Below are 16,933 nucleotides of genomic sequence, written 5' to 3'. Positions count from 1 at the left end.
CAATCATTGTACTGGCACACCGGTCTTTAACCTTTTGAAGAGTAAGTTTTTTGGAATGTTTTTGCAAAATTCTAAGTCAGTGTTCTAGAACTCCATTGCTTTCAATTACCAGTAGTGATTGTTATATCAGCATTAGAATGTTCAGTTAAGAACATTCTAATCATATGTTTGTGATCTTACATATGACATTAAAGGGTTAAAGAACAGTGGGGATCCTAATTTTTTTTATCTCTGTCTGTGCTGTTACTTTGCTTAATGTAAAAATGTTCAGTGCAGGGGGTGGAGGTGAAGCCTACCACTGCTAATGCAGCATAAAGACTATATGGCATGCTGTTATGTCATACTAATAATATTAATACAAGTACTACTCCTACTAATAACATCCATAGAAGGGCAAACCTTCACCATGGTGCAATTAAACTTAAAGGAGTAGATACAAGACATTTTGGCAACTGTGGCAAAGGGGCCATTTCTAAAAATGGCCAGTGCAGCCCAGACTGCGACTACACACAGTTCTGTGATGGGACAGAGGGAAGGGATGGGGGAGGGTGGCAGTGGTCTGCTGCATGGCCCTGACCAAAGCCCAAAGCCAGCCACAATGCAGATACAACACAGTTACACAGTAAGCTCTGATAAAACCCACACAGACAGACAGAGATTTAGAAAGAGAAAATAGAGAAGTGTGTGTGAGAGAGAGAAAGCAAACAGAGAGAGAGAGAGAGAGAGAGAGATCAGGAGAGACATTTCAGGGAGAGAGCAGAAAGCAAATAGGAATTACCTTCCATGGGTGTGTTGGGGTCCGGTCTGTTTGCGAATACCACGTCAACATATTCTAACTGTAGGCGCTCGAGTGAAGCCTTCAGACCTGAGTGAGTAGAGTTCATTATTCACAGAGAGAAAGACAAACTCAATCCACATTTCAGACTGCAATCCACACACGCAAGTTTCATTTTTCTGCCCACTCCCCAGTCCCCTTCAAAAAAAGCCGATTATAAATACAGGGATTTCGTCTGCAGTTTTAAGGGGTTGAAAGGTGCTTGGCAGGACGGATTTATGCTGCATGCAAATGAACATACAGCATAAGCAGCGCTGTGACATAATCACATTTCAGATCCCTGGCAAGTTTGTTGCTGATCTCAGTGAATGACCCTTGAGATGAGAGAGCTCAGTGAAGCGGCCAGGCCGTGCCGCGCTCTCATTGGACGATGAGTCCTTTTGGATGACGCTCTCACTGCACAGCACGCCTGGCCTCTTGTGTCGTTTGAGTGCCTTACCTTCTATTATATGCTTTCTGGACAAGCCTCGTTCAGTCTCCGCTCTGTAACACAATCACAGAACACCCAAGCCGTCACTGCGTAACCACGGCAGCCACGTCTCACCCACAAGTAACTACACAAGTTTACACAGAAAGATATTTAGTAGGCCCTGCAAAATGAACCTTATTGTACATATCAGCTGATATATGAAGAAATAATTACTGGATGACAATTTTATTAAATAAAATATACCATATTACAGCATGTTACACAATAATATGTATAAAGTATACATATGAAAAACACAGTATATGGATAATATGAAATTAGGCATGAGCTGACCCCTAATCAAACTAAACACTGACTGCTGTATGAGACAAATTAGGGCACTTTAATCTACAAAAGAAACAGTGGGGGTGGGGATAACCCTACAGGAGGCTAATAGATCAATGAAGAAAAGGGCAACCTTTTGATTGGAAGATAAATAAATTCACTTATTAATTAATAAATATGGTGCCTATCGTTACTTAAAAGTCCTAGCGCTGTACAAAGTTGACTGGACTCATTGGGTAGTTTCAACAATGCCCTTTTTTTGGGGTTTCCTTTACAAAAAAAAAAAAAAAAAAAAAGACGTTTATTTTTATTCTCCCATTAGCCTTTGAGAGATTATCTCGGAGGCCTGCCCCCCCCCAGCTCACTTCACATGTGAGCTCTCACTGACAGCGTGGATGAGAAGATAAACAGAGCATACAGCGCTAGCTCATCAAAATTTAATGGCTCCTCCCCCTCTGTGCGTTTAGCACAGACCTTTAATTTGCCCTCATTGGAAAGACTTATTTCAGGAGGGGGGGGGGGGGGTCGACCTGGTTTCCACACAGGAAACAATTAGAGCGGTGCAGCCCCGTCCGTCAGCGTGAAGCCTGGGTTAGAGCCCGGCGGGGGCATGGCCCCCCCCCTCCACCAGCCCCGCAATCAAACGGGAGATATTCTTAGCCTGCAATCAGCGCACGGCCCCCCCGTGATATGTTTCACTCATTAGCTCGACCCCCCTCTCTACGGTGGGGGGGGGGGGGGGGGGGCGCTCAGCTGGGGGACCAGTGTCCTCAGGTACAGCGCTCCTCCACCACCCCTTCCACAGGAGCAGACCACGTACTTTCCACCCCAGAAGATCTTGGTAGTTATCACCAAACTGGAACGCCTGTGAGAGAGACAGAGAGAGACAGCAGGAGAGAAAGTTCAGGGAGAAATAGACTGCAGCCAGAGTATCACTTCATATGCCTGCCTACCTCTAAAAAATCCTGTTCTCTGTTACTGTGTCAGTATGGTATAGAACACTGAGGGTCAAAGGTATAGTAAACTGTGTATAATCGGGATACTGATAGGTAAAGGGGAAAAGACAAGCCCAACCTGGTCACCTAATCCACAACTCAGAGGGTAGAGAAAAAGAGGTGAACCTTTCCCTCCTCCACTGCACCATCAGCTTAAAAGAAAAATACTGCAAGTACCAAGTACCAGCAAAGGTATTTCAAAAGGTATGCTATACATTGTGCTTAACTGACAGCTAGACTCACGAATTGATGTTTAAAAATTCACTCCTATCTATCTAACATGTCCTACTGCCAAGATACTCTGTCAAGAATGGTCTTAAACATGCCCAGCTTTCTTGTTCCATGAGTCCTGGTAAGCTTTATATTTGCAAGGTCTTAATAAATCAAACCTACTCATACTCAACACTGTGCGAACCCTGCACTCAATCCAGTCCAACTGTACCAACTGTAATTAAATATGATAACCCCTTCTTAATTAAAAAAAAAAAACTTCAAACAAGACATAAAGAAACCAGAACTTATCAGATGTTCCTCGGTGAATAAATGAAATTAAACTCAGTGAATGTATAACATGCTTCCCTCAGCATAATTGATAATTTAACGCCAGTTTGGTTAATGTCTTGGGTGATCTCTTACTCTAAAACTACTGCACCACTTTCATCTGCCATTTTCGCAATCAAAGAACATGAGAACACACAGCGAGGAGAACTGAATTTACCTCTTATTTTTACCCAGTGGCCCCTGTTCTACTAAAATAACCTGAAAAATCTGTAAATCTAGTTAAAAACTAGTTGAATTTAAAAACCTCAAACAAATCCCCCTCAGTTTCCATTTACTAAGCCTGAATAGATTGAGCATCTTAAGTCTTTTCTCATAATGTTTACATTACATATATACCAGAAACCAATTTAGTTGCCCTTCTATGAACTTTCCAGCTTTGGAGTTTTTGACAGCTTCTGCAGCTTTCTTGGCAGTATGGTTCACAGAACAATGCTCACAATGCTCTTAGTCAGTCTGACAAAAGCATTATATAACATAAACATAACAAACTAAGATCACTTTTGGAACATCAGCCCTTGGTAGCGCGATGGTAAATATGTGCAAAACACCATGTAATTCCAATGAGTCTGCTACAGGCTAGAAAACTCAAATCACAGCCTCGTGGTTAAATAAGGATAAGGGGGCCGCCATATGTCTCTAAATTAAGAGAAATGGCGGTGGGATTTGGGAGAAGCCGAGCCTCCTGTCGAATGGAAGTGGGCAGGCTGCACAGTGTCCCACTGCACAGGGTAGATGCACAGACTCCCGTAACCTGGGGTGACATTCACCCAGAATGACACTGCCCTTCCCTCCACGCCCACTGCCTCCCAGTTACACTCTCTTAGATAAACAACGGCAGCACTGGAAAAACACCAGTGTCACATCCAGCATGTACACTGCTTTATTCCCATAATGCTCCCAGTGAAATGCCGGAGGCCCCCGTACTGAAGGAGGCTTTCACTGGCATTAACACGCTGTGTGTGCAGGGAGAAGGGAGCAGGAAAGAGCCCCAGGAGGGGAGGTCACACGCGTGCACATGCACCTTCACGTTGATTCACAGCAAATGGCAAGATGGATATGGTTAAAAGTTCCCTGCTTCACCGTTCATAAAGCCCAGCAGCACTGAGAAGCATGGGGTCCAGAGCCATCTCATGCAAGGGCCAGAACTGTGTAGGAACTATACATGGAATTAAATTTTTATCAATCTACAAAACAGCCCTGAGGTCTCCTCCAGACAAAATTACCAGAGCACCATGATCACACTGCACACACACACACATACACACACGTGCACGCACACATGCGCATGTGCACAAGGGCACGTGCACACATACTATACAGGCATGTCCACAATTAGAGAGAAAGAATTAGTGCACAATGTGTACCTCCATCCTTTCTTCTTTATGATATTTCCCAGCACCACCTCTGCCCTGGAAGAGAAAGGACAGAGAGAACAGAAATAACCATTACGAACAGAACTAGTTCATGAACATTCTTCCATATCTTCAACATGAAAAAATTTCTATATATATTTTATTTGGTTGAGCTTCAGAGCAAAACACAGAGTCATGTAGCTGGGACCATGGCTGCTAAACATGCTTAAGGCTAACACATTTTCAGATGTATGGGGCGGGGGGGGGGAGTGCGTGGTGCTGCGCCGTCTTATTGCACATGCTGCATTTCTGCCCCCAGGACCAACGCCCCCCCTTCATGAGCAGCTGTCCACATCCCCTTAACAGTGAAAACATTCCAAACTCTCTGTGGCAGCTTTTAACTAAACACTGCCCTGATTCTGGAGCGGGAATATGCAAACAGGGGTAGACGCGCATGTCCACGGGCAGATGTGTTTGTGCTGCTAATGCACAGCCGCTGCCAGTTTATTACAAAATTCAGACCAGCAATTAGGCTCACTAAAGCATTTATAATTGTGTTCATTACCAGCACATGGGTACCCTCAGCCTCCCTATCAAATCCCCTATGAGGAGAGGAGAGCAGAGGAGAGGAGAGGAGAGAGGACAAGAAAGAGGAGAGGAGAGAGGAGAGACAAAAACAGAGAGGAGAGAGGAGGAGAAGGGAGAGGAGAAGAGGAAAGAGAAAAGCAGAGAAGAGAGGAGAGGAGGGAGGAGTTGAGGAGAGAGGAAGACAGGAGAGAAGGAGACAGAAAAGCAGAGAGGAGAGGAGAGAAAACCAGAGTGGAGAGAGGAGAGGAGAGAAAGAAAGAGCAAAGAAGGGAAAGGGAAGAGGACAGACCCTGCCCTGTGTGTTAGATATGTCTGAAGCAGAGGCTGCTAATGTGCGCTGAAGTGTTTACAGAGCCGCCCCCGCTGCAGAGCTCCAGCTGTCTGCGCAGCCGAGCGGACAGGCCATCACGCAGTCAGTGCAGCTACCGCAGCCAAGCGGACAGGTCTTCACACAGTCAGCGCGGCAGAGCGGACAGGCCTTCACGCAGTCAGCGCAGCTACCGCAGCCGAGCGGACAGGCCTTCACACAGTCAGCGCAGCCAGCGCAGTCGAGGAGACAGGCCGTCATGCAGTCAGCGCAGCCGAGGGGGACCCCACGCCCACAGTCACCCTGGGAGCGCCTGCTACCCAACACCAAGCCCTGCAGCACAGCTGCAGTACCCATAGGCAGAAACCTGGCTGACTGCTGGGGTAGAGAACGCCTGAGCACTGAGATACACAACACAGAGACACTCGCTGTCTGAGGGAAACGGAGGAAGACAGCCTGCCCGTTCAGGGCTGACGTAGCCAGAGCGGATGTGACAGAATGGAGCCACAGCGCTGTGGAATTACTGCTGTCCGTACGAATCCAGCTGCGGCGTGCTCCCCCGTTAAAGGTGCGGCCTGCGCACATGTAGCCCGCGGCAGCGCGGCGCTAGCTAACTCCGCCATCTGCTGCTCAGCGCGGGAGGAAAAGCGCTGAGCTCCCGCTTTTATGTTCACCACAGACTGTCCTTCTCACCGATTTGTTTATTTACAATTTTTAATGAGCCCAGTTACCCATGCCGCCCCCCACTCCTCCTTGGCCCCCAAACCCACCTACCCCAGATCATAGCTGGTGCGGGCACAGGTCTGATCTGGGGTTGAGTAGGTAAGACCCCTCTGAGCATCTGTACTCAGTAGGTAAGGCTCAACAGCTTGTGTTCAGGAGGTAAGACCTCACTCCATCTGCCTGGTCTGCCGGCTCTATATCTTAGTCCTGAAAGTACTCACTTCCCCGCAGCGTAGACCTCCGCCGTGTCAAACAGATTGATCCCGTTCTCATACGCCAGAGTCATCAGCTGCTCCGCCATCTGGGGGAGAGGGAGAGAGAGGGGGAGAGGGGGGAACAGAGACACAAAGAGGGAGAGAATCGGGGATCAGAGGGAGAGTAGCAGAATAATACAGAGAAAGAGTTAGGAGGAGGCAGAGGGGCAGTGAGATTTCATTATACATAATTGAAATTTACACAGTGAATAAATACAGGTTGAGCTCAGTGATACAATACAGTGAGCGCCCCATCCTGGGTTAAAACTCTCACTTCAAAACTGATATCTGTATTGACGCAAATCCGGCTTCAGTTCCTATTTTGACACAGATCAGCTCCAGTTCAACACCACTGAGCTACTCTATTCATTTCAACATTCCTTACTTATTAGGCCAATTCCGTTTTTCACAGTGATGGAAATGCCAGAAGAAGTCAATACAAATACTGTGACAATACACGGAAGTGAGATACTGTGTATCATGCATTTTATTTTCTTAAAAGAAGGCAGATCAGGAAAAGGAGCATTCCCCACCTCGTCTGTGATCTGACCCCCGAAGGTCACCCATGTTCCTGCAGAGAGAGAGAGCGGGAGAGAGCACACAGACCTGGTGAGAAGCAAGGTTCCTAACTCTGCCAAGGTTGCTCATGGAGGCGTGTGTGTGCGTGTGTGTGAGTGTGTGTACGTGTGTATGTTACAAAGAGCGAAACAGAGAGAGAGAGAGAGAGAGAGAAATGATGTAGGTGGTGTTGGGCCTCAGGATGAACTCGTTACTCCTCATAGGTTAATTCACACTCACCCAGTCCAAGACAGGAAACCCTCAATCCAGATTTCCCAAGGTTTCTGTCAAAAAGACAAGATAAGAGTCATCAGCTTCACTCCAGACTGCAAAGATGCACCATCAGTATCGCTCAGACTGTAAAGGAAGCCAAAGATCACCGCAATGGCTGATGGACACAGAGATACTGCAGTAACCTGAGGTCAGCAACAAGACTTCCAGCTCCCGACCGCAGAGCCGCCAGACAGATAGCCTGTCTGTCAGCACAGAGTGACAGGCCCAGGGACGCTGCCAGCTGCTCCTGGGCACAGATACGAGCAGCGAGGGAGACCAGAGCCCTTCAGCCAGAACAAATGCAACATGAAGCATATCTGTGACACAGGGCCGACAGGGAGTTGCATTGTGGGACGGGGAGCTGGAGCTTGAGTGGTACGGGAGGACCGTAAGACCTTGCACCGGGAGGGGGGGGGGGGAGGGCAAGAGATAGAGAGAGCTCGCTCCTCAGCCCCTGCTCAGCGACATCACCAGCCCAGCTCACAGCACGCCCAAGAAGCGCCGCTTGGAGACAGCGCGGCCAAGGCCCCCCGGGAGCCAATCACAGCGCTCGGCTGCGGCTTTTGTTTCGGAGCGAGCGGGCTCATGGGAAAGCGAAAGCCAAGGTTACAGATACCGCCACACACCTCCGAGATGCCAAGGATACTGAACCTCCTATCGGAACCCTTTTGTGCGATCCGTTCCACAGCCCGCCCACACTCCCCATTGTGCCCCCGGAGCGGCAATTTGCGGCTAACCCTGAAACGACAGAAATTAATTTCTAAACGGAATTATGCGCTCCATAGAAATCTCAGCGCTTCAAGGTTCTCTCCAGAAGCCCTCCGACACGTTCCGAGCGAGCCGCCTTACGTAAAAGGTGCAACAAAAGGCGGCCGAGCGCCTCGGAAGCGAAAACAACTGGAATCAATACCGCGGGCTCTCTTTCTATACCCCGCGTGTGAGATGAATAGAGATGAAATGGACTTGGTGCTCCTCGCCGCGTGGCCTCAGAAGGTGATTCACGCGGACGAGGCCGAGGTGAGCTCCTGAATGAGGGGGCTCGGCCGAGGCGTCGCGGTTAAAACGGAACGCGCGGTTGTAGCCGCAGTCGCCATCTCCGCTGCCCGGTCCCTGCATCCTCTGGGCTCACAGAGACGGGCAGAGCCGAGCGGGGGTGGGCAAAGGCAGAAGACACGCCCGTGCCCTCTCACACGTGCGTGCAGTGCAGCCTTGCTCGAACCGTGCTTTTACACACGTGTGTGCAGTACGGCCCCACTCGATCCGTGCACTCTCACACACGCGTGTGTGGTACGCCACGCGGCCTCGTTCAAACCGTGCTCACGTGCGTGGGAGTGCGTGTTGTGAGGGAGTGGTGTGGTACTGAAAGATAATCCCCTCCGCTCCAACCACCTTCATCTCTCTCACAGGGACGGTGGCCTCTCTGCGTGTGAGGACACATTTGTGTTGCACCTGTGCCATGTTACAGAATTTAAAACGAGGGGGAAATAGGACATCTTTAAAAGTCCGAAGCCTTCTAGAAGGTTACCAAGCAGCTCCTCAGTTAAAGGTGCTCTTTACAGCTGCAGGCTGGGCCCTATGGCAGATACAGCTTAGCACTGAGCCTGGGCCATGTGCACACGTCCGTAGTAGTGGGACGAACTTAGCTTTATCTCAACGGGGGCTGGAGGGGTAGGAGGTGGGGGGTGGCGGAGGTGGAATTAAGTCAGAGTGGCTTAAGTGAAAGTGAAAACGATGTTTCGCTGCATTGGAGCTGAAGAAGTCCCCCGGGCTCTGGAGGAGGGTACTCTGGGGTACGCCAGAATCTGTTCAGAGTACGTCATCAATCACCGTGCAAAACTTCCTCTCCGCTGCACATTAAGGTCGTTGCAATAATCCAAGTTCATCACACAGACGGACTGCGAAACACAATTAATAATGCCCAGCACAATTATCAGCAAAGCAGCGTGTCTGAACAGCCAAGCCAGATAAGGCCTCTCCCCAGCCTTTATTTAAAGGTGCATGGCTACACTCTTGTGCGTCTGACTATTAGCACTGGTGACAAGGTTAAAAGGAGTTCACTCAGGCCAGTGCATGCCAATGATCTTCTACTTAACTGCTTTTTAATTGCCTCGGCTAGGATTTCCCCTGCCCAAGGGACAGGATGAAAGACCTCAGAGCTACAGCCAAAAGTTATTTGAGAGTAATACATTCAGAAAGTAAGTCATTTTCCATTAATCAGATACAAAACGGCCCTCCAGGAGGACGAGGGAGATACGCAGGAAGAAAAGGCGATGACTGCGAGGTCCTGAGAGAAGACCTGAGGTAATGTGTCCATGACCTCAAAATGGCATGCCAAGCGCTTTATCCAATCAAACTGAATGCCTTCTGATGAATCTGTATCTCATCTGGCTGGATTGGGTTACAGGGAGAAGGTCCACATGGAAGAACTGAGGGGCCATGTCTTGTAACCGTGGCGACTGCTGACTGGACTCAAATCGATTACCTAGCCCTGGAGGGACTATAAGTACAACGCCACATCATCCCTCTCCCTCTCTCTCTCTCCATCTCCCTCTCTTTCTCTCTCTCTCCCTCTCTTCCTCTCTCTTCCTCTCACTTCCTGCGTCTGAGGGGAGACGGCCCCCTTTCTCCGATCCCTTCACTCTGAGCTGGAGCTGGTCGGCATGGACAGATGGCTCAGTAGGCTTTGCTCCTGTGCCAACCCTGTCCGTGCACTGACCCTTCGCCAACACCCTCTCAGCAGTGCCAGGGCAGAGAGGGGTACCTCAGCAGTGTCAGGGCAGAGAGGGCAGAGAGGGGTACCTCAGCAGTGCCAGGGCAGAGAGGGCAGAGAGGGGTACCTCAGCAGTGCCAGGGCAGAGAGGGCAGAGAGGGGTACCCCAGCAGTGCCAGAGCAGAGAGGGTACCTCAGCTGTGCCAGGGCAGAGAGGGTACCTCAGCTATGCCAGGGCAGAGAAGGGTACCTCAGCAGTGTCAGGGCAGAGAGGGGTAACTCAGCAGTGCCAGGGCAGAGAGGGTACCTCAGCTGTGCCAGGGCAGAGCGGGTACCTCAGCTGTGCCAGGGCAGAGAGGGTACCTCAGCAGTAGCAGTGCCAGGGCAGAAAGGGGTACCTCACATTCACATGCACGCATACACACACACACACACACACACACGTATAAACAAACACATGCTCACACAGGTGCGTGTAAACGTGCTCACGTACAGAGCTCATCCAGGTTGAGTCACAGAAACCTTTATGAGTGCAGCCTTCCCTGCTCCACTGAATCAGTGTTTATGCAACATCGACTAAACCCAAGAGTCCAACACCTACAGCCTCTCACACTGAGCTGCTTTACTGCCTTACAGAGGCTTAAAACCACACGCTCCCACACGCACATACACACACGCACATACAGTACACACACATGCTCCGACATGCACACATGCACATACACACGATTCCACATGCACATACACACACACGCTCCCACATGCACATGCACACACACGTATACACACATTACACACACACGCTCCCACATGCACATGCACACACGCACATACAGTACACACACATGCTCCGACATGCACACATGCACATACACACGATTCCACATGCACATACACACACACGCTCCCACATGCACATGCACACACACGTATACACACATTACACACACACGCTCCCACATGCACATGCACACACACACATACAGTACACACACATGCTCCGACGTGCACACATGCACATACACACGCTCCCACATGCACACACACACACACGTATACACACATTACACACATACGCTCCCACATGCACATGCACACACACACATACAGTACACACACATGCTCCGACGTGCACACATGCACATACACACGCTCCCACATGCACACACACACACACGTATACACACATTACACACATACGCTCCCACATGCACATGCACACACGCACATACAGTACACACACATGCTCCGACGTGCACACATGCACATACACACGCTCCCACATGCACATACACACACGCTCCCACATGCACACACACACGTACAGTACACACACATGCTCCGACGTGCACACACGCACATACACACGCTCCCACATGCACATGCACACATGCACATATACACACATGCACGCACACACACGATCCCAGAAGCACACGCACCCACATACATACAGATTACACATACACGCACCCACATGCACACACACACACACACACACACACACACAGGCAGATGCAAACACATCACACACAAACACACACGTAATCACACTGGCACACACACACACACACACACACACACACATTCACACAGGCTCACACGGACACACACACTCGCATGCACACTGAAACATGTTTACACTGGCAGACTGACACGCCATTACATTCTCTTTCATCTCTTTCCACACAGAAATAGATGGCTGCAGCCAGCCCTTAATGGCAGCCCTAATGCTGAAGCTAATGGATGATGTGAGAGGTGTCCAGAGACAGCAGCCATCAGCTGACTGCGGAGAAGAGGCTTTCCCAAAGGCCAGCCTGCTTTCGGGCAGCATTGTTCTGGGAAGTGTGCAGATGGGACGGGACGGTGACTGGCCGGGGTGGGGTGGGGGTATTGGGTGTCCGTTGCTCTGGAGTGCCTCTCTCAACAGGTCCCAGACCGTGACCAAGGGTGGTGTGTGTGTGTGAGAGAGTGGGCGGGGGAATCTGAGATGAACAGCGAGGCCATTTCCTTCCCCCCCTGGTGGTGATCCCATTTCAGGTAGCCCCAAACCGACCCGCTCCCCCACCAGGCACATGCTTCTTTAGTCAGCACCCCCAAGGTTTTGCCCGGGGGGCGCTTAATTAATCATGAAAAAATAAAAGCAAAACAAACTTAAAAACACTAAACCTGCACTGCATCACACCTATGGCTTCATGTGCAGGAAGGGTCACTCTTAGAAACACCCTCTGTAAAAACCACCTGTGCACCACCCAGTTTGACTTCCAGAATCAAATCACACACCATATAACTGCTGCAGTAGCTGACTTGATTCAGGGGCAGTCATGGAGGCGTTAAGGTCAGGGGTCAAATTTTAGCAAGGCTTCATGAACATTATGGGCATTGCCTCTCTGTCGTTCTGATGCGCAGTAACAGCGCCGCGATCCGCCAGTTTCGCCAGCTCTCCAGAGCGCTCACGCCCCGCTCGTTAACAGGCCTCATTAACAGCTTTCCCGTTCGCGGGAGACCGTCTCCGCTTTTCCGCTTCGGATCGCAATTTCAAATCTCTGCCGTCAGGCCTCAGCGGCGCTTCGTCACGCGCGTGGGAGAGCCCAAAAATCCGCCGCGCCAGTTTAACGGCTCGATTCCTCAACGGGGAGCGGTTCGCTCGCTGGTCAGAGGCCAAAGCGACGGCTCGCCCTGCGTCGCAGTCTGCGCAAACGCGAGCTCCCAGCACCCCCCCCCCCCACCACCACCACCCACCAACTCCCCCCCGCCCCCCCACATACGTCTCTGCCGGGTTGTGCACGGCTGCCGCCAATGCGCTACGGGAGGGCGAGGAGGTGTCGATGCCCGCGCTGCACTGCATCCGCGTACTGAGCACGGTCATTACCAACAATGCAAACACAAAGGCCTTCCACGCCACGCCACGCTTGTCTAACCGCTTCAATAGGAATACGTGTAATTGGCGGCTGAAATCCTGTTATTAGCTCCATACCCTGAAAGCCGGTTCAGGCGGGATCCGGGCTAAAGGCTAATTGTGGGAGTTACAGACGATGTCAGACTGCATCATCGCGATGCCCACACTTATCTATCAGCAAAGCTGCATATTCTCCCACAGAATAAACACGCCGCTCTCTCACCCGCCCAGTTCCTACCCTCCCGAGCCGATTCATAGCGCCATCACGCCACATACCGCCACGGGGTCCGACCAGTCTGACTGGCTGGCACGCCCAGAGGTCTGTGTACCAGGAGCCTGTGTGCCAGGGCTCTGTGTAACTGGGGCCTATGTGATGCTCTGCCTATGAACTGTGGCCCCTGCCCAGTACAGGCTCTGAAATTTGAGGTGCAAAGGACAACCACATAAAAAAAAAACGAATTTAATTTTCAGTGAGGGAAATAGTAAAGAAGTGAAACTTTCCACCAATTCTGTAGTTCCTAACAAAGGAAACAGTAACTTTTAGCTGCTGGAGAATTCCATTTATTTGACCTGTCTACACCAATAAGTTACTGCATGCGACTTTGAAAAGTCAAACAGCCAAAAAATAAAATTCCTATTCGAAGGAAAACTGAGATGTCCATCTGTATGTGTGATTGCTTAGGGTCTGGGGTTTATAAGATCTTTGCACACGCATTTCCATCATTCTGTACAGTGAGTGCGTGGTTCGAGCTTTCATTTCAGAGACGCGGCTAATCAGCCTGCATTCAGACGACACCACGGAGGAAACTTAATATTCAGACGCGCATCACTTTCCAGAGAACAATAAGAGCGTATCTGCGCGCTGTCTGCAGCCGATCTCCCACATCTGAGATCTGGCCCGTATGCAATGGGAGGCACAGCAAAGCGTAGGTCAACACGCAGCGTGCGAGCGAGCGTCAGACAGACGGAGAGCGGAGACTGGCGCAGGCCGCGTGTTTAGAGCTGTTTTTAGCCGGGCGGTCTCTGAGGGCAGCCTGTCGGAAGGGGCCCTGTCTGTTCCGCTAATGCCTGCCATTTGCTAATGGACGTCTGACAGGCCCTGGGAGAAGAAGCTTCCAGGACTCGCATATGGAGCCTTCCTCTCGGAGGGAGCTCCGTCGCGGGTTACCTCCCGATACGCTGACCCCGTCCCCCCCAGAGCCCGGAGACCGCCACACCACACTCACCAGAGCCTCCCACGCCCGTGTGTCTGCAGCGCTGAGTCCAGCCCTCGTCAGTGCTTTTCCGCTATCAAAAGATGCCGGCTTCTCCTGAAGTATTTGCTAAAGACCGTATTTTTTTGGTAGACTACAAACACTCTTTCTTTTTGTTCTTCAGTTTGCTCACTCTTCTAAAACTTTGATATAAAGCAGCAATAAACACAAAGAATATTCCCAAATCTCAGAAAGGGGAAACCATATGCCGGTTCCAGATGGCATACATGCTGAATCCACTGTATATGCAGGTAGCATTCTGTGCCCCCCCCCCCCAACCGCCACAACAGTGCACACTCTGTTTATTCCTTCACAGCATTAATACACATATATTTATGCAGACAACAGCTTCGCCAAAAGAACAGTTCAGAGCAAGCGAAGTAAACAAACAGGTAGAGTCTCCAAGCAGATGGGGCTGGTGAGCTGGTGGGTTTTCTAATCTCGGTGTCAGCAAGCATCTGTCTCAATTAAACGATTCCCCACCACGTGCTCTCGAACCTCAGCGCGTGTCACGCTGAGGAAGAGCAACAGACAGCAGTGCACAGCACTGCACAGAGAGACGCACGGCAGACATCTTCACGTGAATGCCCAACGGAGAGGGCGGGCGTTAGTTAACTCATTAAACCGTGTGGGAACTTGGCCAGGATGCCAACGTCTACTCTGCCAACTGTGTATGTACTGCACAGGCTTTAGTCTGTAACATGTGTACATGCCAACTGCATGCACTAGTGAGTGAAACAGTGTGCAAACTTCTCTCAAATAATTTTGATATTGCAGTTTAAGAGATTTTTAAAAAGAAGTGAAATGCAACTATTTGTGTCCCAGGGCTTGAAGAGAGGCCAGCACACACCCCCTCACACCCTTGAATATGCACAGCGCAGACACTCAAGCCCACACACTGCACCCACTGACTCAGACTCTGAAAGCAGGACTGACTGTGCTCAACGCTTCAGCAGAAATACAGTACTGAACACGCGTAACGGCAGCATCAGCGAACATACAAACACACACACGCGCAGAAATGCACACGTACACATTCACGCACACACACATATCCAACTAGTACACACATATTGTACACATGCACACACAAACGTACATGTAATAACAATAATAATAATAATAATAATAATAATAATAATAATAATAATAATAATAATACATTTTATTTATATAGCGCTTTTCATCATACAGAGATGATCTCAAAGTGCTTTACAGAAGGCAACAATAAAACAAAGTATATGTACATGTGTACATGTATACACACACACACACACACGTGCACGTGCACACACAGACAAATACACACACATGCGCGTATGCACACACATCAACACACAGACACACACTCTCACGCACAGAAACGCACACACGTACACATGCACACCCACAAACGCACATGCATACACAAGCATACACACATACACACACAAATGCATGCCTAGGCACAAACACACAAAAAAATACACTGAGTCTGAAGTCAATTTTTAAGCTTCCTCTAATTTACTAATGCAAGAGCAAGAGCATGACCGTGAGTGAACAGGGGCTCACACAGGAGTGGCACAGAGCTGCAGAGAGGGGCTCAGGGTTCTAAAAGTAGGCGGGGTCTAACGCCAGGGGGTTGGGCTTTTGGTACGAGGCGAGCTGGAGGGTGCTGAATCGGGTCTGTGATGGGTCAGTGTTTCCCTGGCCGTTGGTATCCTGGGATGAGAGTGTAGGCTTATGTAACAGACCCCCGGTGGGGAGTGCGAACATGTTTCTGGAGATTAGCTGCAAAGCACCACAGCAAAAGCTACCCAGGGACCGAGAGTCCCAAAATCAAAGCCTTTCCCACCAAATTTTTGAATTTTGTTTCCTCAGAGGCTGCAGCACCCAGAGCAGCGGAATGTTCCGGGCTCCTGATGCAGCACAGTACAGTAAGTGCTGCGCTCCGGATAACAGATTTATTAATACATGTTACAGTACACTGTGAGTCATGGGGGATGAAGAGTGACTGAGCACGGAGGCTCCTGCAGTGAATCCTGCTCTCCTGCTCAAACAACCGAGCAAAGCAACGGCCAGAGCTTACACAGCAACACACCAGGCACCGTCATTTAGAGACGACGTTAAGTCACATCAAAGCGCCTGCACACACACACATGCGCATGCGCACACATACACACCGTCACATGGACACATGCACAGTTCAGAAACCATTAACAATGCAGGCTGTGAAATCCAGTCTCTGCTGCTTAATCATAAACCAAAATGACCCGCCCTTATTAATCTTTAACGTTGTGATTAAAATAAAAAATATTCATTTACATTTGCTGCCTGATGCTCTGCCACTTCTTAGTATTGAATGATTAATGAAAAACAAACTACTTATAAAAGAAGTTAAATGCCTTTATTCATTCATAATCTTAGATCTCATTTCAGAGCTAAATCAGGTTGGGAGCATCCATAATGTCACAAGGTGACTGGTGAGGTTCCTGACATCAAGTCCAACGACAGCTGCGAAACAAGCCGTGGCTAAATGAGCAGGGCTTTCCTCACTGTAAGACCAAGTGGGTCAAAGCCACGCTAGCTGACACCGCTCATTTATCAGCGCGAGAGGCCATTACTCCGGACTGTACCCTCCGCCAGCGCGCGGGGGAATCAATACTGAACCCAACAGAGCATCGCTCATCCCGCCATTTCCCGCTTCCTCCCCTTTGTTCTGCGACGAGAGGCCGGGGGCTTACAGTACGTGCGTGCACCTTGGGGGACTCACCCCCCCCCCCCCCCCCTCCCCCCCCCCCTCTCCCTCTCTCTCCCTCCCTCTCTCTCTCTCTCTGTCATAGCAGTGCTGCCTTGTGACCACTGAGACAAACTCACGGGGCTCTACGCTAA

The 16,933-nt window shown here is 49.9% G+C and overlaps 1 protein-coding gene across 6 annotated transcripts in view; it reads right to left on the bottom strand.

Moving 5' to 3' along the window:
* Positions 1 to 16,933, bottom strand: part of kcnab2b (potassium voltage-gated channel, shaker-related subfamily, beta member 2 b) — a 110,480-nt gene that overhangs the window by 17,237 nt on the left and 76,310 nt on the right. For all 6 annotated transcript variants that reach the window (XM_035381546.1, XM_035381550.1, XM_035381548.1 and 3 more), the window contains 7 exons: positions 7,168 to 7,211; positions 6,903 to 6,940; positions 6,337 to 6,416; positions 4,510 to 4,554; positions 2,410 to 2,454; positions 1,275 to 1,318; positions 779 to 865 (listed from right to left, as the gene is read on the bottom strand). In XM_035381546.1, coding sequence (XP_035237437.1) covers positions 779 to 865; positions 1,275 to 1,318; positions 2,410 to 2,454; positions 4,510 to 4,554; positions 6,337 to 6,416; positions 6,903 to 6,940; positions 7,168 to 7,211 — 383 coding nt within the window. The remainder of the gene's footprint in view (positions 1 to 778; positions 866 to 1,274; positions 1,319 to 2,409; positions 2,455 to 4,509; positions 4,555 to 6,336; positions 6,417 to 6,902; positions 6,941 to 7,167; positions 7,212 to 16,933) is intronic.

This window comes from Anguilla anguilla, chromosome 11 (assembly GCF_013347855.1).
Source record: "Anguilla anguilla isolate fAngAng1 chromosome 11, fAngAng1.pri, whole genome shotgun sequence".
Lineage (NCBI taxonomy): Eukaryota > Metazoa > Chordata > Actinopteri > Anguilliformes > Anguillidae > Anguilla > Anguilla anguilla.
This window is presented reverse-complemented; position numbering and strand designations above follow the sequence as displayed.